The 25,611-nt window shown below is 37.8% G+C and overlaps 1 protein-coding gene across 1 annotated transcript in view; it reads right to left on the bottom strand.

The window, feature by feature from the left end:
* The window catches only part of RYR2 (ryanodine receptor 2), a 509,874-nt gene that overhangs the window by 69,307 nt on the left and 414,956 nt on the right, over positions 1–25,611 (bottom strand). Inside the window, exons 80-85 of the mRNA XM_027091861.1 lie at positions 17,286–17,339; positions 16,000–16,023; positions 7,319–7,418; positions 5,968–6,047; positions 1,544–1,620; positions 641–714 (exon numbers count right to left, since the gene is read on the bottom strand). Of these exons, the coding sequence (XP_026947662.1) occupies positions 641–714; positions 1,544–1,620; positions 5,968–6,047; positions 7,319–7,418; positions 16,000–16,023; positions 17,286–17,339 (409 nt within the window). The remainder of the gene's footprint in view (positions 1–640; positions 715–1,543; positions 1,621–5,967; positions 6,048–7,318; positions 7,419–15,999; positions 16,024–17,285; positions 17,340–25,611) is intronic.

Below are 25,611 nucleotides of genomic sequence, written 5' to 3'. Positions count from 1 at the left end.
GTGCAACAATAGTTATTTCTGCTTTAAATGCACTGTGTGCTAAATTTTCTAGTTCATACATCTATTTATAGAGAGAAAAGCTCTAAGAATCGGTGAGTCATTATTTTCATGCACATGTAAATTAAGTGATCAGAGTTATTTAAACACAAAAATTACTCTTTATTTCATGAAACAATTTGGACTTGCAAAGACATGGATATATGAGATAGAAGGATAACTGGGCTAAAAGGGAGGAGATAGTAAGACTAGTGGTGGACTGAAGGATCTGAAAGCATCACTAACCTAAGGAGACAGAAGAATTTGAAAGCCTGACAGTTTGCTAAAGTGGCCACAGAAAGTCAAACATTTTCTAATGTGGCTCATCCATGTGGTTTCGAATTTTATAGATAATTCTCTAATAAGGGATATTTACTTACTACCCAACTAGGGGAAAGACCACTGACAGCAGATCTGGAATAAAAAGGAATCAATGAGCAACATGGAAGATTGGGTTTTGGGTGTGACCTGCATGGGTGTCTAACTATGAACTTTTAAATGAGTCACATAAGCATTGTGTCTATTTAAAGATAACCTTGTATCTCTCTGTAATTTCAGGGAAGAAGTGGGGACACGTGATGCTTTTAATTTAAGTGATCAATACCTGATCCTTCCTCGGTCACCATCCCAAGTCCTTCAGCTTTGTTTTGTCGCTCAAATGCGTTTAGGTCAAGGACACTGCAATAACAGGGAAGAAAACATTTAGAGGCCTAACAGAACGTTTTCTTTCTTCAGGAGAGCAAATGTCTAAAAACTGTGTATCGTGAAACGTGAACCAAATGTTATCAGGTACTGAAAACATACACTGACTCAATGCCTACCAACCATATTTTCCTAGTACCAGACTAGTTTCTCTCCAGGGTCCACACTGAAATGATCCATGTGAAAGTCAAGCATATGGCATTGATGGGTTTCAACTTTGGGAGAACATTACAAAGTTAGCAGACATACTGAAATATAATTAGAATGATCATGTTTTTCCAGTTGGAATAATAACATTAAGTATGTGGCAGGTTCCTCAGTCAAATGCTGTCTGAACGATTTCAAAGACTGTAAAAAACAGAAAATGATGAACATGGTCATGACGATCATGGTTAAGGCTCATTCATTTAGGGCAGATGAGAACTGGTCTAACGGCTCCCAGATAAAATGAAAAAGAATTTTGTTTTTTGTCTTTTAAAAATCATACACTACTCATTCCCAAGTAAGCAGAATACACATTGATTCTCCAAGGTTCCTATTTAAGCGCAGGGTAGACTATTTTAAGACATTATTAATGTGGAACAATTAGTAATTAAAACATTACTAACACCTAACAGCAAGATAGAACATAAGACACTTCCACACTTTTGTCCCACTTAAAAGTGTGTTTAATCATTAAAAATTCTTCTGTGTATGTGCTGTCCGTAATGTACTTACAAAGTAACACGTACTTTAAAAGGTACAACCACTGAGTGGAACCAAAGCGAGAAAAGCATGTGCTTACCTGCATGAAGCATGTGCTTACCTGCATGACTGCATCAGGCCAGCAAGGCTCTGAAAGAAGCCCACATCCTTTTTCTCCTTGAGATAGTCCAGCATTTTCTACAGCAGATAGAGAAACCACAGGGTCACTGAACACAAAGCTCGTTTTTTGTTAAATAAGAAATAAAAACATCCTTTGATTCTGAAATAGAGATAAAAAATATCCAGTGCATACAAACATGACGGACGTCACCTTGACCACAAAATAGTGATAAGCACGTCACGGCAAGAGACTTGCACATTTCTAAGTGCAGCAGGACATATACATGGCTTGGAACAAGGGAGCTGCTTTATAAAACACCATAGGCAGCAGGAATATCAGGGGGAAATCATACTCTTAATTCTCTTCATGTCACTCTGTAAGTATCTGGAGATTCAGATACTTAGCTCAAGTTTACCGGGAAGAAGGCCCACCTGTCCGCTATTCACAGGTTTCATTACAAAAGTGACTTCCTTAAACAGCATTCCAATCCGAGAGCTCTGATTACTATATGCTAATGTTACAGACAGAAATTCAGTTTCCATTACCATGGTCTCTAAACCCAAGGACTGGTGGGAATCATGCGACTATTAATTTTTCTCCTCTTTTCTCAGAATGATGTCCAGATTCTGTGGTCAACATTTTGGTTAAACACAAATGTAAAAAATGCTCAAGCAATGCACGGCTCTGCTTGTTAGTATGTTGTTACATGCCATGATGAAGCAGCTACTCTGAATGTAGATACAGTGTGCTGGAGGTTTCAAATAAGAAGTACTATGTGCAGGGCAGGAATAGAGAGGAAGACGTAGAGAATAGACATGTGGACACGAGGCAGGGCGGGGCAGGGGGGAGAACCGGGAGATTGGGATTGACGTACCAGCACTGCCATGTGTAAAATGGACAGCTGGTGGAAACCTGCTGTATAGCACCGGGAGCTCAGCTCGGTGTGACCTAGGGGGTGGGATGGGGGGTGGGGAGGTCCAAGAGGGAGGGGATCTATGTATACATATAGTTGATTCATTTCATTGTACAGCAGAAACTAACACAACATTGTAAAGCAACGATACCCCAATTAAAAAAAAAATTACGTACAAGATGATAAGATGACAGAGGCACACCAAAGGTTTTAAGAAAATAAAGATACTGCTCTTCTCTGAATCTTAAATAGAAGGGATTAATTCCTATTATCAGAGCTATCTAGATAGGGCTCAGCTAAGCAGTCAAAATATTGGTAGTACTCTTTTTCCAGAAATCAGAGAGTTAAAGGTAATATAAAACTAAATATGTGAAGGCTGTATACACATACACAGTGTATATATATTTGTGTGTGTATATATATATATACACACATATATGCATACACCTACACACGCACAGATACACACAGACACACAAAAACGCACAGCCATTTTGGGGTGGGTGTGTGATAACTTATTGGTCTAATAAAACATGAAGCGCTTATTAATCATTGGCCTTTTAAAACAAAATGAATGTGGGTTACAGGGTCAAAGGGGGGTGGTGGAATATATATCTGAAGGTTTAAAGAAAAAAGAAAAGATCTGTACAGACGATGAGTACATTTATTACATGGTCTCTCAAGGTTCCTTTTGTCTCCATGGATTTCTGAATATATACACTATACAATTAAGGTCTTTTGAAGCAATACATAAGTCAAGGGAAATTATTTATTTATAAGTATTGTGGCGAGATCAGGTTGGTTTTCTTTATTTTTCCTTTTTTAAAAAAAGTCATGTAGTCATTTACTATGGAAATCAAAAAAGAAAATCTGTAAATTGGATGGGAGAAAATTCACCTTTATTTTTACTAACTTCTAACTGAAATTTAGCATTCCTTTCAACCAGTAATCTAAGCAACAAACACTAAGAGGGTTAGTAGTAGCTACGATTTTGTCACCAATAAAGATTTCACGTATTTTCATATCACATTACAGCTGTTGTAGATATTTAAAAATATTTAGACACGTCTTTTCTTCTCAAAAATTATTAGACCAAGTACTAGATCTTTTATTTAATGAGTTCATAAAGAAACATATTACTTTATCGAAAACCTATTTTATAATATTTTGATAAACACATTTCAATATACTTGGCTTCCTTTTCAATCTATGTAATTTTAATTTGTGCACTTATAAACATTACACCGAGAGGAGGCCAGAGATTTCAACGAACTGTCAGAGGCAATAAAAAGCTAACAACCCTCGCTTAGGTTATGTCTACGTTCTCTTCCAGTACTAACATGTAGTGATTATATTTACAGAAAAAAATATACAATTTGATGGGGCTTCCCTGGTGGCGCAGTGGTTGAGAGTCCGCCTGCCGATGCAGGGGACACGGGTTCGTGCCCTGGTCCGGGAAGATCCCACGTGCCGCGGAGTGGCTGGGCCCGTGAGCCATGGCCGCTGAGGCTGCGCGTCCAGAGCCTGTGCTCCGCAACAACCTTTACTAACCCAAAAGAAACCTTCAAATTTTCTCTGCTTTTCTTTTCTTAGACTCAAAGGTTTCTAGGAGCCTATTCCTAGCTTTGTGCCCCTGTAGTGATTCTGAGGTTCACAGCAACTTGAAGTCAAACATTCTGAAGTTCTCATTTGCCTTCCTTTCCTTCAATGAGGGTAGCCCTTTACCTGCTTGACTAAAACTTACCCAAGAAATAAACAGTTACTAGTTCCCTGTTCAACCGTGCTTTCTCATACAGAAGCCAAGATACAAAAATAAGAGACATTATAGTTTTAGAATAACACAATCTGATGCTTATATTATGTTGTGGTTTGTTGTTCTCCAATGAGCATAAGGATTTTTTCTGAGCTCAGAGCCACACTGTTGGCCGTGTGAATGTTATCCCCAGAGGTATGCAGTACATACCTGTGACAGTCCTTTTTTAAGTCACTCAAATACTCTTTTTTTCTTTAGTGAAGTATAGTTGCTTTACAATGTTGTGTTAATTTCTGCTATACAGCAAAGGGACTCAGTATATGTGTATATGTGTGTGTGTGTGTGTGTGTGTGTGTGTGTGTGTATGTGTGTGTGTGTATTCTTTTTTCATATTCTTTTCCATTATCACAGGATACTGAATATAGTTCCCTGTGCTGTACAGTAGGACCTTGTTGCTCATCCATCTACAGATAACAGTTTGCATCTGCTAACCCCAAACTCCCAGTCCTTCCCTTCCCCACCCACCCCTTCCCCCTTGGCAACCACAAGTCTATTCTCCATGTCTATGAGTCTGTTTCTGTTTCATAGATAGGTTCATTTGTGTCCTATTTTAGATTCCAAATATAAGTGATACCATATGGTATTTGTCTTTCTCTTTCTGACTTACTTCACTCAGTATGATAATCTCTAAGTCCATCCATGTTGCTGCAAATGGCATTATTTCATTCTTTTTTATGGCTGAGTAATATTCCATTTTATATATGTGCCACATCTTCGTTATCCATTCATCTGTTGACGGACATTTAGGCTGCTTCCATGTCTTGGCTATTGTGAATAGTGGTGCTATGAACACAGGGATGCATGTATCTTTTTGAATTATAGTTTTGTCTGGGTATATTCCCAGGAGTGGGATTGCTGGGTCATATGGTAGTTCTATTTTTAGTTTTCTGAGGAACCTCCATTCTGTTCTCCATAGTGGTTATGCCAACTTACATTCCCACCAACAGTATAGGAGGGTTCCCTTTTCTCCACACCCTCTCCAGCATCTGTGATCTGCAGAAAGTCTCTCAAATACTCTTATTCTAACAAGCTCAACAGACCTTGGCCTTCAGTTGGATATGGAGATTGCATCCTTTGTCATAACTGGTTGAAGTTAGCAAAATCCCCGTCCAGATAATGTCTAACTTTTAAACAGAACATCATTACAGAACTTGGTTGGGAAGTGATTTTCTCATATCTTAGGAGAATAGAAAGAATTACAACTAGAAAAATTCTTAACAATGCATTCTGTTTACACATTAACCTAGAAGCCAGCTTTGTACCAAATATACAACAAAATCTTAAGAGTCAATTTTTAGGAGATATAACACTATAAAACATGTTACCAAACTAGGCTCCCTAGGTAAGGGTATTTATTTTTCACTATTAAAACAAACCAGCTGCTTTACGCCAACTTATTCACATGAAATGCAGCATTGCAAATGATGACACCGTATGACATGACTTCAGACTTCTAAACAGCGTTATTATTTGTTGTGCTACCTAGAAGGGGTGTTTATTGTGCTACCTGGGAGATATTTGGATACCGGGACAAGATGACCATAAAATAAAGGCACACTTTACATAGAAAATGAAAACAAAAAGGTACAACTAACGTACAACTAATCGTTCTTTTAGGATGACTAAAATAGTTCAACAGGATGACTATACGGTCCATCTCTTCGAAAAGCACATTATGTGAAAGGCTCAATGACATACCTGCTGTACTGTAGAGTTCCCGCCATTTAAGATAGCAATTCCGAGTTTCAAAGTAGCAGCCACCATGGGTCCAGTTTCACCTTAAAAATACAAACTATTGTGATCCTTCTATCACTTCACCTGCTACATTAACCAATTCTATCTCAAAATGTGCACTTTTGAAGTCATTATTCACCTCCTACAAACCTATGTCATGGTGGAGAGGGACAGACTGACTCATATAACAACAACAACAACAAAATTAAGAGTCATAACGCATATTTTGCCATCAATGTTTTTACTAAGTTCTGTGTAATATGTCTATGATTGAAACTATATGAGAACACAGAGAAAACGAACAGGAAGAAACAATTGCTTTTGAAATACTGACACCTAAAATTATTAAAATTCAAAACAAATCATGTGTATTAAAATAATACTGAAATGAATATGAGCTACTTAAAATATTCTCCCTCCTCCCTCAAGAACAGTATGGTTGAACAACTTTTAAAATCTCCATTTCATCACTTTTATCTTAATACGTTTACAGCCTTGCTTTATTAGGGTGACTAGTCACAATTTTAAGTTATTTGAATAATAATAACAAAATTTCAAATCCAACCAGTTGTCTATAATTTAGCATATTATGTTTTATTTTTACATTAGTCGCCTCCACTTATCTTAGAAATGAAATAATCCCTATATTTGGAGAGGGGTGCTTAATAACCACCATTACTTTTTCATTCCATTAAAATTAAAATTACTAGTTTTCACAAAGAAGGTATTACCAATGTAAGAAAAATCAGCTTGCACTGGCTGGCTACTGAAAAATGCAACAGTACTTGAATTACTAAAAATGACTCACTTAAAAAATCTAAACATTTATATCAAGGGCCCCGAGGGCCGAGTCCAGCTTGGCACCTGTTTTCGTAAATAAAGTTTTATTGGAACATGGCCACACCATTTATTCACGTATTGTCTCTAGCTACTTTCATGCCACTCTGGCGGAGTTGAAGAGATGCCACAGAGGCCCCAATGGCTCACAAAGCCGAACATATTTACTATCTGGCCTCTATCAGAAAACATTTGCCCACCTCTGATTCACATAATCAGTTTGGTAGAGTTGTGTCCCGATATAATTTCCAAAACTTAACGAACAGCAATAAAAAATCTTTTAGTAAGATTCTGATTAAAAAAGAAAAATCAACATTGAACTTTGTAAGAGAGGCGGCATTTGTCAAGTCACCTGACCTAGTCACGAACAAGAAATTCAGGGACTAAATAAATCGGTAGACTTTACGTAAGAGCGCTCCTAGGAGTAAAGGGGAAATCTACAGGATCGGCCCTTCCGAGGTAGAGCCAGGAGCCTCACCTTTGCTGGCACTGATGGTCTGCAGCACCATCTCAGCTGCACCGCGGTCGTGGAGCCTGGCTTGTTGGTACAGAAGCTTTTGCTTTTCCATTTCTTTTTCCTGAACACAAATCCCAACCATTTATGTTGCAGCTATCACTAAGCAGAGCAGCTTTCTATAAACCACATGTTCAGTCATCTCTTCATGTATGGGCTCTATGACAACATTATGGACCATTTCAACACCAACAATGCTATCCAACAGATGTTAACATAGTTAACTCTTGGTTTTTCCCTTCATATTTCTTGTGATAGACTTTTGGTACTGATTTATCAGGATGAATTTTCTCAATTGTCATGACTGGATTAGTCCAAAGCCTGTATCATACTTTTGAAGTACTGTACACTTCATCACTGAAACTTGCACTTTCTGAATGATACATTCGTGCATCAGTTTGTCACGTGTTTAATCATCTCCCAAGTCATGGTCATAACTTGATACTGCTCAGCAAATGGCTCGAGTTGTAAGTCATCACTGAATGACAGAAAAACATTAACTGAGGACGTGTTGGAGTTTAAGCAAAATTGAAAGCTGATATGGATAAAAAGGTAGGCTTCAACTAAGTAGTGGACATATGATAACAGATCTCCCCAGTCCCCTCCCAAAGAATAAAAGAAGCAATGTGCCTTTATATTTTGTATTCTCTGGTGGTAATAAACGATACTGCATGGTACTGCTAGAGCAATGGCTAGAGTTTGTTCTTTTCCACTTAAACTACCACTGAACACATACAGAAGGAAATCAAAATAAAATATAAAGGCACAGCAAGTTCAAGACTGGTAGGATCATTCACTTGAGCTATCCAGTTTGCTGGAGAATTGAGACGGAACCAAGCAGTATAAGTTGCAGAATGAAAGTTGCATAGAGCACTATGACAGCGCGTCCATCAAATGGCGTGGTAGAGAAGCTTAGTCAATGGGACATGAAACAGTCAATTAGTATCATGTCCATAAACACAACGGCCAAAACATATATGACCTAAGAGCAGGAAGAGCTGCAGCAGAGGTAGCCAGAGTGACAGCTTTGCTGCCATAAACTTTCCATCCAAAGTACGGAAAATAGACACTGGAAGATGGAAGAGGTTTAAAAAATGAAGGCTTGCTAGTTACAGAATATGAAAAAGAACATAAACTAAAAGGAGGGGGTAAAAGAAATGGGATCAAACAAATGAAAAAAGAAACCTTTAAATCAAAAGCAACCAACACAGACATTTATGCTGTTACCAGAGAGTTCTCGCCGAGGCTGGCAAATTTGTCTCTTAAATCTTTGATAATATCGCGCTGCGAAAACAAAATTGATCAGGGTTTTTTTCACACTATAGTTAGAGCTCCTGTGGGTAAATTTTTATTTTTTCTTAAATTATGTGATAGGCCTAAATGGAAGCAGAAAAAAGAAAAAAAAAAAAAAAAGGCAGCTTTGCTTTATACGTAGCCATGCTAACATCTCAAAGGTTTGCCTTCATGTTTAAACCTCTTCCTGTGAAGTCAAAAACAAAACGAAAACAAAACCACACAGACACACAAAACTATATTGTCATTACAACAGAGTTTCAGGAAAACTGAAAGAAGACCCTTTCGTCTGCTCTTCAGGTGCTGTTTAAAATTAGGGAGCAACATTTGATTCTTCCTTTTAGACCCAACAATCTTTGACTTTCCTCCCGTTGCCAGAGCTATTTCTGGAACTTTTACGTCCTAGCTTAACCAACTCCCTTCGTGAAAGAGCTGTCCAGTAAAACTGATAAGAAATTACTGTCTTAAGGAACTGTGCTATTATTTTCATCAACTAAAGAGGCAAAGGAGTTAGAAAGAATGATTCTTCTATTGACGCAATACAACATATAAAGATAGTCATCAGGAAATCCAAAGAAGATGGAAGATGGCAGCATGCCATATATTCTTGAGGAAAAACAAATACAGAAACCCTTCGCCATTTGTGCTCCAAAAGTAGGGAGACCAGCGCAAAGATCTGACAGAACAACCTGCACGATAGATTCCAAGGTCCCAGTATCCTCTTCAGTAACTGAAATCACTCATGATGGACAGACCTCAGGAGGACCAAGAAACACAGGATATCAAATTGCCTTCTTTACAAAGTAAACTCCCTGAGCAAAGATCACGCTAATTTTCCTTATGTAACATCTAAATTTCAATAATAATGTTTTGGGGGAGATGATATGAAACATTTGAAGAAAAAATAGTGAGCAAAAAAACACACTCTGATCTAGAGGCAGGAAAATCGTATTTCATAAAGAGGGATCAGGTTGACCACTCTTTTGAATTTCTTTGTTGGAAGCCCTCTCTTCAGAACATCTTTAATGTTATTTCTTTTTGTACTTTCTTGTCCCCTTTGAAAACTGCTTCTGGGTATATAATTTAATCTTTCCTTGGAAAGTTTATCACGACATAAAAAAGTAAAACTTTAAAAGTGAAACTAGAAAGTTTTCAGGCAATAAAATGATGGATTATGTGGAAAGAAAAAAATTCTTTCATTTCAAATATACTGCAGATTAGCTTTTCTAAGCAAATTGGAGACAGATCTTTTTAAAAGTATCTTATTCAGGGAAACAGCACCTTGAAAGTACTTTTTAAAGGACCTTTTTAAAAGTAGCGTTCCTCGCCCTGCCGCACTCCAAATTCCGCTTGAATTGCTGAAGGTTCTTAAATATAACACTATACCTTCAACCTGTAGTTTAGTCTTTAAATTATTCCAAGGTTACAAAGGGAAAAATCCTTCAGGAATTGTTGTTTCTCCCAAGCAGGAAGACTGTCTCAGTATTCTATTGATATAGGAAACTTTTACATTTATACGATTTTATGTAGACTCCTAGAAACCTCGGAATCACTAGTACTGACAACCTGCAGCAAATTAGCAAGACTCTGTGGCATGGGTTTCTGGATTAATCACATTCTTGGAAGGCTCTATTTTGTGTCCCTAAATGCTTTTCATCCCTCAACACTTTTTTTTCTTCATCTAACTGTATTATGTATGATTGTGTGATATTTTAAATACCAAATGAGGAAAAGGTAGAGATACATGGGCAGAAGCTAGACATTATTTTCTACAAATCATTTTCATTGTGACATTCCTATACTAAAAAAGCATGGAGTTTATTTTCTTTTTCACCCCTTCACAAAAGATCAGAAGTAACGAACATTTGCAAGCTTCTGATTGGTACTTATGCACTTAGAAGAGTTACGAAATTGCCCTGAAAAATGAACTTTCTCAAAAACAGCAAATCAGACAGGTTTAAAGGTGGATATTACCCCCTGAGAACATCCAGTTCAAAGCTTTCAGTTCAAAGATGAAAAGGCTGAGGTACAGGGTAATTAAATGTGACTTGCTGAAGGTCACCTGGTTAGCACCCAGATGAGAACTCAGGTGTCCTGCCTTGGGAGGTTCTGTGCTCATTATGATAAAAGATTTCCTCTCATTGGGCTTCTCTGACTTGATTTCAGTAAGGAAGTGAAATTGATTAAATGTAATGATAATAGCAAATACTTACAGAATTTGTTATGTGATAGGCAATGTTCTGAGTGGATTATATACATTAACTAATTTAATCCTCATCACAGTCCTATGCAATAGAGACCTTAATTAGTCCCATTTTATAGATAGGAGAATTGAGGCTTAAGATCATACAGCCATATGGTGGAGCTGGGATGCAAACACAGCTGGTCTATTTGAGTGTCTGTGCTCTTACTGACTCTGCTGGATCCCATTTTCTGTAAATAATGTGGCCAAGCATAAGCTTCAACTGGGATTATTTTTTTTAATTTTTATTTTATGTTGGAGTATAGTTGATGAACAATGTTGTGTTGGTTTTAGGTGTACAGCTAAGAGATTCAGTTATACACATACATGTATCTATTCTTTTACAAATTTTTTTCCCATTTAGGTTATTACAGATTATTGAGCAGAGCTCCCTGTGTATACAGTATGTCCTTGTTGGTTATCTATTTTAAATATAGCAGTGTGTATATGTCAATCTCCACTGGGATTATTTTTGCAAACAATAGCACATGCAGTCAAATTACTGTGCATGTCAAAAATGCACCATTATATGTTTAAATATGTGTTGTCTACATACTCACATGCTATTTAGGTCTACACATTCATATGCATAAATTACCATACACAATACAGAGGTCTGTGCTTTGGGGAATTTTCCTTGTATCAGGACCAGTACTCCAGCCCACACTGAACCCCCTTCTCTCCAAGTCTTAGCGACTTGCCTTGCTTCTTAAGTACAGTGGCCCCAGAAATGGCTTTTGCACCATTACTGTGCTTACGAAAGCTGGCTCTTATCACCACTACCACTGTCTAAGGAAACCACATGCTGATGCAAATGGAGAGACTGCAGTGCCTGGACACTCGGCAGGCTGGACCCAAGCTGGCTCTGGCTTCCCCAGGGGTCACCTGGAAGAGCTGGTTAATATCAGCAGGAAGTATGAAGAAATTAACACCCTGTAACCAATAAGAGATAGGAGGTGGGAGGAAACCAGCAGATAAAGTGTTCCTCGTTGCTCCCCAGGAGGTGCTGTTCCAGGATGCATATAGCCTCTCCAGGGGCATCCAACACAATCTAGCAACTAGCTGTATGGCTGGTTAGTTGTGGTTAGCTGGTCAGCTCAAGAATGCATTACTGCATTCTCTCTGCTTCCCTGTATCAGTTCTCGTTCTCCCTCACTCTTACTCCCCTGAGATTTTAACACCTCCAACCCCAGTAGAGTGTTAGCAAATAACCTCTTTGCTCTGTTTTCTAGGGAACGTGGGCTAAGACAGGAGGGTATTACTGCAGATCAACAATTTCAGTATATAAAAATTCAGTTGGCAGATTGCAGCAATAAGCATGAATATTGGAGAACACTGGCCATGAAAATTCCTTCCCCCTCTCCCCTCTACGATTCAACAGTATGACAAGCAACTCAACACTCTAGGGTCCATATTTTGACACCATAGAGCTTCCACAGTAGAAACTAAAGAAGTGTAAATTTTCTTGATAAAAGAGATAATTGTTTCAATGTTTTATATCCGTAGCTTTATCTTCAATTTTTTCATATTTAATCGTTCTCTTTGGTAAGATTCAGGAAGCCCTGCTAATCTAAATTGGTGTGTTCCTATGAACACAAGTAAATAAGCCCATTCAAAGATCAAATTATGTAGCTATCGGAGAGGGAACATCTTATAGCCAATTCATTCTTGTAGAATTACAAAAAATTGAATATATTCAAATTTAGATCATTGGGGGCTTCCCTGGTGGCGCAGTGGTTGAGAGTCCGCCTGCCGATGCAGGGGACACGGGTTCGTGCCCCGGTCCGGGAAGATCCCACAGGCCGCGGAGCGGCTGGGCCTGTGAGCCACGGCCGCTGAGCCTGGGCGTCCGGAGCCTGTGCTCCGCAACGGGAGAGGCCACAACAGTGAGAGGCCCGCGTACCGCAAAAAAAAAAAAAAAATTTAGATCATTGGAGGGGCCAGACAAAAGTGCTTTTATCAGTGTGTAGAGCTATGTAACATCAGTCTTTTAAGACATTTTAGACCTAAATGAATTCTTTCACACCTCATGGTACATACTTTGGAATATGAGCTGGGTATTGGCCTGAGTACTTAGTGGGTATGATGTCATAGGTTAGTCTCCTAAATTTTTATAACAAAATATCAACTCTTTCACAGGCATATTTGGCATTTAAGACACAAGAAGTTCTCTTTAATCAGTAGGACAGAATGATAGCACCTCAGGGACTCACCAGAGAATTCATCTGTGAAGTAGAAACTGGGCATTTGCCAAAGGATGATGCAACTTGCTTAATAGTTGAGAAAGATGGTCTAGAAGGCGAGTTAACGGTCCATTCCTCTAGATTTACTTAAGCTTCACCGTCATTAATTTAGGTTTTTCCATAAGTAGTAAATCTATATTAAAGTACTTAATTCAATGAAAGCTTTTGTGTGGAATATTATCATTGAACGTTGCACCCTCAGATTTGGAAGAATGGCAGTAGGAGAAGCAACCATCAGAAGAATGTTGCTATATGTCTTGCAAAATCATCATTTTAAAATGTGGTCTACTGTGGTACCAAAGCTCTTTCTTGTTCTACGTGAGATCGTGCTCAGAAAAGTCATTCAACTTGAAATATTACTTTGTTATTATTTGTTTTGGCTTATGAAAAGCTCAAAGCCGAATAAAGTAATCCACTGTAGTAATTAACATTTTGGGTAATTGCTAAAATGTTTCTTCCCTTTCAATTAATATTGGCCTCTTTATAATATTTAACTGTCCGTTTTCATAGTTTTAATATTGAAGTAGTCTCAAGTCTAAAAAGAGTTATATATAATTACTAAATATGCAATTAAATTTACAAATAAGTAGTTGTAGGTAAATATACATATAAATAGATGAAGCTGGGAATTAAATTATCAACTTAAATCAGGCAAGTTTTAACAGGATCATGTCAGTAAAACATACACGTGATGGAAGAAGAGCTGGTAAATACTAGGCATTTTAGCCTCCACTCCCTGTTTTCCATGTTTTTTGAGCTTTATTTATGTTACTCCTCATGGAAATTTTCTTTATAATGCTACCTTTTTATATCTACTTCTTTCTTCTTCTCAATATTCTTATAGATAATTTAAGTGGAAAGTACAGCAAATATTAATAATCAGCCAGTTATAGGGATAAAATTCAATTAGCGCACTATGTTATTCCAAACTTTATTTAACACAATTTGTTTTAAGAATTATTGAAACTGCCAAGCGACCTTTCAAATTCATTATAACTTAGATGAAAAATTCCACTATTTAGACTATACTAAATAACGTTAAACAACCAGACATCTCAATGTAAAAAGTCTGGTCCATTACTAAATTTATACAGAGAAAGCAATAATCCAGTTGTCTAGTCCAATTTTTCAGTGGTGTTGCTGTCATCACAGGGCCAACCTCAGACAAAACCCTCTCTGCAGGTGATTGGTTCTCTGTCAGCTCTAAAAACACAGCCTCATTCTTCGGCTTGGGCAGAGTTCATATTGTTTACTCACAGAGTGTGTATTTTGCAAATGGACTATTCCACAGATTAGGCATAAGTGATGAGTTATAGTACAGAAATCACACGGCGAGTCAGTCAAACACTGGCTAAGAAGTGAAAAGTCCCAAATCTCTTCTATTGTGTTATGCGTACGAGTATGTGGCACCACTGGCAACTCTAAAATCCTGTCTCTTTCTGGGACAGTCACACTGGCTGGTCTCTACCTCCTTTTTGGGGGGATTAATTACCAGGTTTCACCATTAGGTGAACTTCTCTCCCACCATCCTAAATCCAAGGCATGTAGCCCATTCTCCCAGGCGGGGCGCCGTACGTCTCCCGATTTCTTGTTCTCAGTATGACCTGAATCCTACACTGTACAGGCTAAGATTCCACTACTAGGTACTCCCAGACTTCTTTTCTGAATAGGGAACCTTTCTAATGTCTCCGTCTAAATCAATATTCTTGGGAATGAATTTCAGGGCTATCCGTGAAATCAAATCTTGGTGGATGTTAGGCAGTCCCTTTATGCTTTCAACCCTCAACAAGCCACAGGAATTCTATCTGAGATCATTAGTGATAAAACTATAAAAATCCAGCAAATTAGGATCACGCCCATTATAACGACTGACTTAAACCCATAATCTATAATTAACTGTTATGCCTATTATATGCCATTAAATTATATCCATCTGGTTAGAGCTAAACCTGATCACATCTGCATGAACTCAAATTTTAAAATGAGAACAATATAGTCCTCCAAATATAATAGTGAGTTAAAAACATTATAATTTGTTCCTTCTAAGTAGATTCTTTATGACATTCTAAATTCATCTTAACAGAAAATATTTCACTTTTTAAAGCAGAAGGCAAAAAAGAACACTTTACACTTAAAAACAGAAAAGCTTTCTCTTTTCTTTAAATAAAGTCGTTATAGGTATTTTTTTCCTGGGATGTTTATGATCGATTTTCCAACTAAATAGTCTCATGAAAATAAAACGTAAGCTTAACAGGGTTCATATGAAAGGAAAATTTTTGTGATTCTAGACCAAAATGTTTTCTCTTAGCAAATTTTCCAGGTACTTAGCTCTTCAGAATACTCAGAGACAGAAAGAGTCATCTAGTTCTTCACTATATGGAAATGCTAAATTAACACTGAAATCATGGAATATCCTCTCCAATTACTAGCACAACGGAAAAGAAGATTATTTCCAATCCCACCAGCAATGCCATGTATCGTATCTCTTTTCTAGTAATAAGACTGGTATAAAAACCCTCAAGAGAGATGAGGCATGAAACGTTGCACTGAAAAGTCACCAGCTAAAATTTAATCACCGAAAGGGTGGACTCTTTCATCTCAGCATAGTACACAGCTCAAAGTCAACACAGAGGATAAAATTTCAAATTAGGAGTCATTTAAATTGCAAGAAGAATAAACCTAGGTCAAGGAAGAGATACTGAAGAGACAAACTGCATTGGAGCTACAAACTTGGTAGAAAGATCGCAAGACTTTTTTTTTTTTCTTTTTTACAAAAAAGAATCCAAGATGTTGGGTCTAACAAAGGTAAATGTCACAAGAAACTGAAACTCAGACCCAGACAAATACACATATATATATAGTTTTACCTTGCTGCGTTGGGATCCTGTGACCTTAAGGAAGGATGAAGACAAGAAGCAAAATAGCAATAAACAATTGCTCGGAAGACAACCGACAGACCATAAATGGTGTGCACGTCAGAAAAATAGTATTATCTGCTGCGCACAGCTCATTCTAATTTAGCTCAGTTTCTTATCAATGAAGATGGATTTGAGACTAGAAATACACATACATTAGAAAAGATTATAGTGTCATCCAGGAAATTAACCTTAAGGCATTTTTCTCAGCCAGCAATAGTCATGGGTCATTCCCAAATTAGTTTGATTTGGTATTTTTTTACACAATGACTTCAATGCAATGCTGCAGAGATGCTCACATCCAATTATTCCTGAAAGGGGCACTACTCAATATCTACTCCTCACCTACCACTTTTTTGTGGGTCCACTTTAATTAAAGACTTAACAGCTGGCTACTAATATATTTCCAGACTTCTAGCTCAAAGCAGACATGTAAATTAATAGCAGCAAAAAAAAAAAAAAAAAAAAGTGTAATCCATTTCCTTACATTTAATTTCTTTTTGAAAATTCCAAAAAAAAAAGAACCAATAAATAAGGAGAGGGTAGTTGGCAACAGCTGGTCTTTCTTATAAAAAGCAAAAGTGCAGCCTAAGCAAAGGGGGAAAATAATATTGACTTTCCCTTTGGCTAATGAATATTGAGCAGTATTTCGAATTATACGGAAATGTAAGATCTGAGAAGGTTTGAGGAAATAATCATAAAATAGAACATAGCCCTAGGAATATATGCAATCCTGCCTCATGCAAGCAAACTGCACTGTTTGCCACCACCTACATATGTACAGGGAATGAGTGACCTAATTGGGCAGAAGTCAAAAGAGGCTAAATCTTTAAGGCTTCTTCGATTTAGAAAAAAAAAAAATCAAACCAAGGGTTTAATGAGAAACTTGATGTCATGTTGCTCTTCCATAAACATTTTTCTGCCACGTCTGTCGGAAATTTCAGATCACATCATTCACTGAGATGAGAACAATTTAAAGCAACCTCATCTCTGAGGGCTCTCAGGAACACTCATTCTGAACATATGGGTTTTATCTGATTCTTTAACTAGTCTATGTTCCTTGGTCTTAACTTCAGCAAATGTTAGGACTCAAATTTGTCCATCCAGCTTCTGACATGCAGTTCCTTGACACAATAAGCTGCAATAAGCCATGAAGCAAGAAACATAAATGTCAGTTATAAGCTATGAAACAATGTTTCAACGTAGACAAAAAACAAATACAGAAAGATTCATCTTACTTCAAAACTCTTCACTTCCTCTTCCCCATCATCGTCTTCCTCGTCATGACAACTCTGATACATGTAAAAAAAATTTTGAAAAGGTCAACAGGATAAGAATATGTTGAGGCAGAAAATATAAAAGAATTTAGCACAGAATACTGAATCATTTGTGTTAGTTTATCATCAATATTGTTTAAATATGTACATTTATGACATGATCAATGAATTTAGATGACATGATCAATGAATCTCTGGCCTAAAAGAAAATTATACTGTGCATATACAAAATTAAAATGCTAAATTACCAATTTTATATATACCATGGAGATATTTATGAGGTCTGTATCACATTACACATACTACTTATTCATGCATTTTCCTTGTGCAAATCAAGTTACAAGCCTTAAAAACAAGGATCACTGTTTTCTCCTTTTTTGTGCTTCCATTACAATGTGTTAATACAGATACATTTAATAACTATGAACTAAAATTAAAAGAAAGCAGTGTCCATTACTTAAAGTGAATCTTGTCATCTTTTTCTTGTTGTTGTTAAGTTCATTTTTTATTGTATTTGGTCCAAAGGAGGAAAGTAAAATTCCAAGTGCTACCAAGATTATTCTTTCACAGAAAAATGATAAAACAGACAATTTCATTATTTTGAGTTATTTTCCCAGAAATGGTAAAGGAGCTGTGCATGTATTCTTATCTAATTCCCACAGCTGAAAATTTTGCTTGCTAAGGAAGCAGAGCTGTTTGGTGGTTAGGAACATGGCCTGAGGATACAGAGTGCCTGGTTCAAATCCTGATGCTGCATGTATGAGCTGTTTAGTCTCGGGCAAGTTCCTTTCCCTCTCTGGGTCTCCGCTTCCTCATATTTAAAGTGGAAATAATAAAAAAAGTAACCGTGTTCCTGAGAGAATCACATGAATTAATATATGGAAATTGTTTGCCACTTAGGAACAAGTACCTGAAAAACAATAAGCTTTGAATAAATCTCAATTGCTATTATTATCATGGTTTGGTACTAGGAGTATCGTGTTGACCAAAGGAAGCAGGTCATCAGCCAATACCTGTGCTAGGAAGAACCTAACGCTCTTCTAAGTTAGATTACTGCAACCCTTCTAAGGATTTTTTTTATGGTTGGTAAACACTCAGCGTATCCATGAAGCTCATGGAAGAAGTGGTTAAATATAACTTACAAATCAGAAAAATACTTTTAACTCAATGATTCACAGTACTTTGAGTACATACGTGAAGTAGAAATGGGAGCCAGGGTACAAAATGTGATCCTTCTATCAGACTCAGTGATAAATGCTAAAAGGTTTGTTACATTCTTTCATTCATTCAACAAACATGTACTGAGCATCGCCCTCTCCGTTTCATGAGAATGTGGACATGGTTTGCAAAGGAGAAAATAAGGGGACACAGACCTGTGACAATTTCACTACATGGAAAAGTTGCTAAATAGTATGTTTCAGCACAAAATCCAAGATGTTAATTATTCATTCAGAGTGCAGGAACTTTTTGACTATATGTTAATGTCACCTTGACTCCCGTGTCAACAGTTAACCAGGATTTTGAAAATAAATACACATGAGAAGTTTGGCAAAACGTATCTGGAAGGCAAATCTGTAACCCTCCATAAATATTGTACATATAATGTTGAATGCAGAGGAATTCTGGCTGAGCTGCTCCTTTTAGATTACCTACATAATGCTTCCTTCACATGCATTATAAATTAGGAGTGAAACATAGGGATTTTATCAAGTAACAAGCATGATAACTATCTAATCAAATTAGAATACCAATACAAAATGTCTCTTAAGAATATAAAGTTACACATTTTCTGAAACACATCATCTCCTATACAAATTTCATTACCTTCAGAAATACTGGGAACAAGGTTTGAGTTGAAGAATACATTTAGAAAAGTTGGCATTTTGAGTTATAATGATATGCTTTTAAGCTATAAAATTCATATGATATGTTTGCTTTTATGTAAAGGAATTTAGAGCTCTAGCTGACACACACACACACACACACACACACATATATATAAATATACACACACACATTTTGTTGGCCGTGTGGCACGTGGAATCTTAGTTCCGTGACCACAGATCAAACCCGTGCCCCCTGCAGTGGAAGTACAGTCTTAACCACTGGGACCACCTAGGAAGTCTCTGACAGATACTTTTTACAAAGAATTATTTCGAAACAAAATACCTTAAACTGTTTTCTAAAACTTTCCTAAGAAAATTTAGTGAGATTCTCTTCTAATGAAGTTAAAATTTTGATTTTTAAAATAACCTATTAAACCTGAATCTATTTAGAGACCTATCTGAAAAAATTCAATAAACCCATAAACCACTTTAAACTTGTCCTGATTGCCATGGGGCATGCTGGGACCACAAGAAAACTATAGAGGATGTCTAGCACTTTTTAATGTACTGACCAGAAACAGAGGGATTTACAGGCATAGGACACAACGTTTTTCAATAGCAAACTGCATCCACGCAATTTGTGTGATAATGCTAAGTAAACAGTAGGATCTATTAGATGGTCCTGCAACACAGGACTTAACTTTCTGGATCAAAAGGATCAATTCTAGGCAAGGAAGAGTGATATCGTACTCCAGGAAGGAAAAAAGTGAATAAAACCCATACATAAAGGGGCAGAAGCACGAAATAGAGAATTTAGAAGGTAAAAATTAGAGAAGACCGAAACAGACGATACTTCAGACATTCAGATATCTGGATCAAAACTCAAAACTGGCAAGGAGAATTCATGAAGCAGTAACTGGGGCACTTCACCTTGCCACTATCCGCTGGAAATTTCATTCTGCAAAACAAGTGTATGTCATACGTTCTTCAGTTGCCTTTCTGATTGCAGTCACTCCTCAGAAGACAGAGGAAGCAAAAAGAAACTTTCAGGATGGATTTAAAACTAAGTTTTGGGTGAGATAGAAAAGAGAAATCTCATAAGAAAGTGATCCTGGCATTTTATCATTTTAACCAGCAAAGAACGAAACACTAGGTATAACTTAATGTGTACCTTTCAGTAAGTTATAAGAGAAAGAAGAGGAAACATTTTCCTTCCTTAGCCAGAAACTCAAAAGACTGAAAACATTATTGAGTGTTTAATTTATGACAGTATCATTCTAGATACTTCCACATGGTTATCTTATTTAAATTGGTAAAACCATTCCCTTAGAACAGAACAGCTTCAGACAGCCCAGAAGGGATGATGAGTACAGAGATATTCTGAGAATCAAGCATGAGTGACCACAATGAGGACAAAAGGAAGGGGCAACAGCAAACCAATGTGGATGCACTGCAAATTCTCTAAGATGCTCAAAAGAGGAGATATATATGATGTAAGGAAGGGGTTGGAAAGATAAGCAGGAAAACAATTAACCTAAGGGTTAAAATAAAGTGGGGCTCAAAAAATACAAAGATGTGGGCTTCCCTGGCGGCGCAGTGGTTGAGAGTCCGCCTGCCGATGCAGGGGACACGGGTTCGTGCCCCGGTCCAGGAAGATCCCACATGCTGCGGAGCGGCTGGGCCCGTGAGCCATGGCCGCTGAGCCTGTGCGTCCGGAGCCTGTGCTCCTCTCCACGGGAGAGGCCACAACAGTGAGAGGCCCGTGTAACGCAAAAAAAAAAAAAAAAAAAAAGATGTAAAATGATTTTTTAACATACAGCCAAACACAAAGCAAGGAGAACAAGGAACAGAAAGTACATGATTTACAGCAGAAACTGTAATAAAATAATAGAGAGAAAAGGCAGTACTCATCAGCCGTTTGCTTCAGACTTAACCACCAAAGAGAAGTGATTTTTAAATATGAAAGTTACCTTGCCAAGAGAAATGAACATTAAGACCCCAATGAAATGCTATATTACACCCACCTGGTTGACAAAAATTAATAAAACATAAAATATCAAATATTGGAGAAGATGTAGATCATCAGAATCTCTCTTAAACGTTGCAGGGAGGAATGTGATTTAATGCAATGACTTTGGAAAACAGTTTGGCGTCTTCTCCTCAAGTTGAATATTCATATACCCTATGACCCTTGACTTTTGGACATGAATAAGAATAGGCATTTCAAACCCTTTTTTCACGTCAGCAAAAACATAGATTCAATGCAAAAGGCTACCAACAAAAAAGTAAATGGATAAGCTATGGTGTAGTTGCACAATGGAATGTAATAGTCAAATCAAATGATCTCCAGCACACACAAGAGTAGAAATGAATCTTAGAAAACAATAGTAAGTAAAACAAGTAAGTACCAAAAGATTACATATAGCATACTGCCCTTTTAAAAGTTAAAACAAGTAAAATCTCAAAAATATGTAATTATATACGTAACACACATGTATATATGTAATATATGTATTAATAAATTCATATAACTAATGTATACTATATAAAAGGAAAGCAAGGTTATCCTGAACATGGGCTACAGGAGGATGATTTCCTTGTGTGGGGAGGCAGCGTATGGGTTAATGGAGAGGACCGTATGATTACAGGTAGGGTTATTATCAAGGTCTTAGCTTTTCTTGTGAGTGGTGAGTTTATGAGCAGTTACTATATTATTAGAAACTACTAAGTAACTACTTTGAATAAAAGTAGCCCATAATGTAACGGACCAATGATGAGAGTGTATCATGAATCCAGAGCTCTGATTAACCCAATTCTGGGCTCCTATGGAAAATGAAAACTGAAAACAAAAACCAACTAATATGTAAATGTTGCCCTCATAAAGTCCTGCAAATGGAAAAGGAAGACATAAGTCTCTTGAACAGAGTTCAAGTGTCAAGATTCAGGGCAAAAATAATCATATGTGAATGTAAAATGACCACTGGTAAACTCTGAGAAACCATGAAGACCAAGAGAAAGTTTCAGACTCCTGGGATGCAGACTGTCAAAGTGAAGAAAGGCAGCCTCCAAAAACTACTTACTAAAAAGTTTGGTATCAATCATCAAAACTAGCAACTTAGATAAACACAGGGAAAGCACACTTACGGGTTTGTGGTTAACATAAATGGAAAGAAATATTTAACACTGGATGAGAGAAATGAACTTTAAAAGTATTTTGGCCTTGGGACTTCCCTGGTAGCGCAGTGGTTAAGAATCGGCCTGCTAGTTCAGGGGACATGGGTTTGATCCCTGGTCCAGGAAGATCTCACATTCCGTGGAGCAGCTAAGCCCGTGTGCCGCAACTACTGAGCCTGCGCACTAGAGCCGGCGAGCCACAACCACCGAGCCTGCGTGCCACAACTACCGAAGCCCACATGCCTAGAGCCCGAGCTCCACAAGAGAAGCCACCGCAGTGAGAAGCCCATGCACTGCAAGGAAGAGTAGCCCCCGCTCACCACAACTAGAGAGGAAGCCTGTGCGCGGCAATGAAGACCCAACAAAGCCAAAAATAAATAAATAAATAAATTTATTAAAGAAAAACTTTTTGGCCTTGGATAATGGTATAACTCTAATTACAGAAACGATGACTTATACTTAACTAAAGAGTATATCAACTGCCAAAATACAGGTATGTGAGGTAAACCTCAGAAGGAATTCATAAATGACATGGAATTTAGGTGAACATGCAAGCTCTTGATAAAAACGTAATCTGGCTGCCAAAAAACCAGTGAATTCTTACAATTTATTGTAAATATATAGAATTCCAAGGCAGAATAAGCGAGGATAAAGTCCCAGTGTGCACTACACAGGTGAACTCACAGCCAGCACAGTGTGTTCAAGTAATTTCTGGGGGGCACATATTGCTAGATGATTGAGAGAAGAATGAACTGAGTAATGGAAGCTTAGCATTCCTGGGACACATTAAACAATAAAAGGAACAAGATTATTTAATTATGAAGGGAGAATCTTGAGAAAAAGCATCATCAAATATTTGATCACTTATCAAAAGAGATTAAACTTCAGGATTCAACCAGGACACATGCAGAGGCTGCTTCTGCTCCAGTCACAAGGAAGAACCTGAACCATCGGGAATCTCCTACTCTCAAAACAGGAGCTTCTCCCTTTTTAGCCCACTTGCTCACTGCTCCTTCAACTGCGAGGACAACAGTCCATGGACTCCTTTACAATCTCCTTACTTATCAGCTCCTTCTTTCCTCATTTCCTTATTTATCCTAGGTAGAATCCAAGATCCAATGCCTCAGCCACTCAGAGCGATACGCAAAACCCCTGTGATCCCCTGTCCTTCGACAACAGTCTGGCAAAAATCCTTATCCTTGACACATCTAACTTCCTGCCTTCTCTGAATCTGCACTTGGTTCTGGGAACTGCTAGAGAAAGGCCACACAACCAGAAGACTACTGTCCAAGTTCCTAAAAAATGACATCGATCAGGCTTTCCACACTGCCTGGGAATTCTATTTTAGTTTCCAGTCAATACTCAGTCCTAATTTCCACAGAAGGAAATATCCTTCCTCTTTAATCTTTTAACCTAGTGTGTTTTTAATATCTATTTTATTGAAGTATAGCTGATTTACAATGTTGTGTTAGTTTCTGGTACACAGCAAAGTGATTCAGGTATACATACACATAATAGTTTGCATCTTCTAATCCCAACCTCCAAATCCATCCCCTCCCACCCCCTTGGCAACCACGAGTCTGTTGTCTATGTTTGTTTTGTAGATAAGTTCTCTGTGTCATATTTTAGATTCCACATGTAAGCAATACCATATGGTATTTCTCTCTTTCTGACTTACTTCACTTAGTACGATAATTTCTAGGTCCATCCATGTTGCTACAAATGGCCTGATTTCATTCTTTTTCATGGCCGAGTAGTTTTCCATTGCATATATATAGAATTCATATTCTTTAACCATTTATCTGTCGACTGATATTTAGGTTGTTTTCATGTTTTTTAAACTGTGGATTTCAACCCATTAACTGGACGTGAAATCTATTTAGTGAATCATGATCTCAAACAACTTTTATTTAAATAGAATAGAAAATATCAGACTGCACTGCTCACAGTACAAGTATAATTTCATGATGATTTTCTTTCAAGGTATCTGTTTTTATGTTTCTATAAATAGACTTGGTAAATGCATTTCTGACCGTGGGTTACGGTTTAAAAGAAAGCTGGAAAGCCACGACTTTTCTCTTATGCTCTGTAAGCTGTCCTGCTGCTCTGCTCCCACCTACTCAAAGCCTCACTCCACAAATTATTCCCTTGACTACTCTTTTGGGTCCTTCCCACCAGAACAGAAGCATGTTCAAATCTATTTTTAAAAAGTTAAAAAAAAGGCAAATAGGCAAAAATAATCCCCCTTCAACCTCACAATTCTATATAGATATTTATCACCCTCTACCTTTCTCCTCCTTCTCAGCCTTCTCAGTAGAGAGATGTCTATGCCACATCTACTCACACATGAGACTCTACTTACTTCCCCACAATACACACTTGGACCACAGTGCGCCATCTCACATCTCTGCAACTGTTCTCACCATGGTCACATGATGTCCATGTAATAAATCCTGGAGAATTTTCAATCCTCACCTTGAATAAGGTTCAATCCCTCAGCAGAGTAAGATTTTGTTGACCACACACTCCAACAGTTACTATATATCTCACACGTAAGATTCTCTCCTATTTTTTGGGGGGGCGGGCAGGGAAGCTCCTTTTTTTCTAACCATCTCTTAAGCATCCATGTCTTTAGAGGCTTGGTCCTAGCCACCTGTTCTTCTCATGCTTCCTTCTCTGCCTGGGAAAGATCATCTACTACTATGGCTTCAATTACCTTCTAATGCTGACAATTCCCAAAACTGTAATTTTATTTTATTTTTTAAATTTTTAAAATAAATTTATTTATTTTATTTTTGGCTGCATTGGGTCTTTGCTGCTGCGTGCAGGCTTTCTCTAGTTGCAGCGAGCAGGGGCTACTCTTCGTTGCGGTGCGCGGGCTTCTCATTGTGGTGGCTTCTCTTTCTGTGGAGCTCGGGCTCTAGGCAGGCGGGCTTCAGTAGTTGTGGCACGTGGGCTCAGCAGTTGTGGCTCGCAGGGCTAGAGCACAGGCTCAGTAGTTGTGGCACATGGGCTTAGATGCTCTGTGGCATGTGGGATCTTCCTGGACCAGGGATCAAACCCATGTCCCCTGCACTGGCAGGCAGATTCTTAGCCACTGTGCCACCAGGGAAATCCCCCCAAATCTGTAATTTTAAGCCTTCTGTGAGATGTGGAATGTCAGACATGACTATCTTATTGCATGTTAGACATCTCCACTTAGCTGTCTCACAGGTATTTTTAACTAACATGTCCAAAATTTAATTTGCCATCTTTCCTCTTCACTCTAGGCCTGCAATGATTCTGGT

Source organism: Aethalodelphis obliquidens, unplaced genomic scaffold (assembly GCF_003676395.1).
Source record: "Aethalodelphis obliquidens isolate GAN/ISIS:26980383/991018 unplaced genomic scaffold, ASM367639v1 scaffold73, whole genome shotgun sequence".
Taxonomy (NCBI): Eukaryota; Metazoa; Chordata; class Mammalia; order Artiodactyla; family Delphinidae; genus Aethalodelphis; species Aethalodelphis obliquidens.
This window is presented reverse-complemented; position numbering and strand designations above follow the sequence as displayed.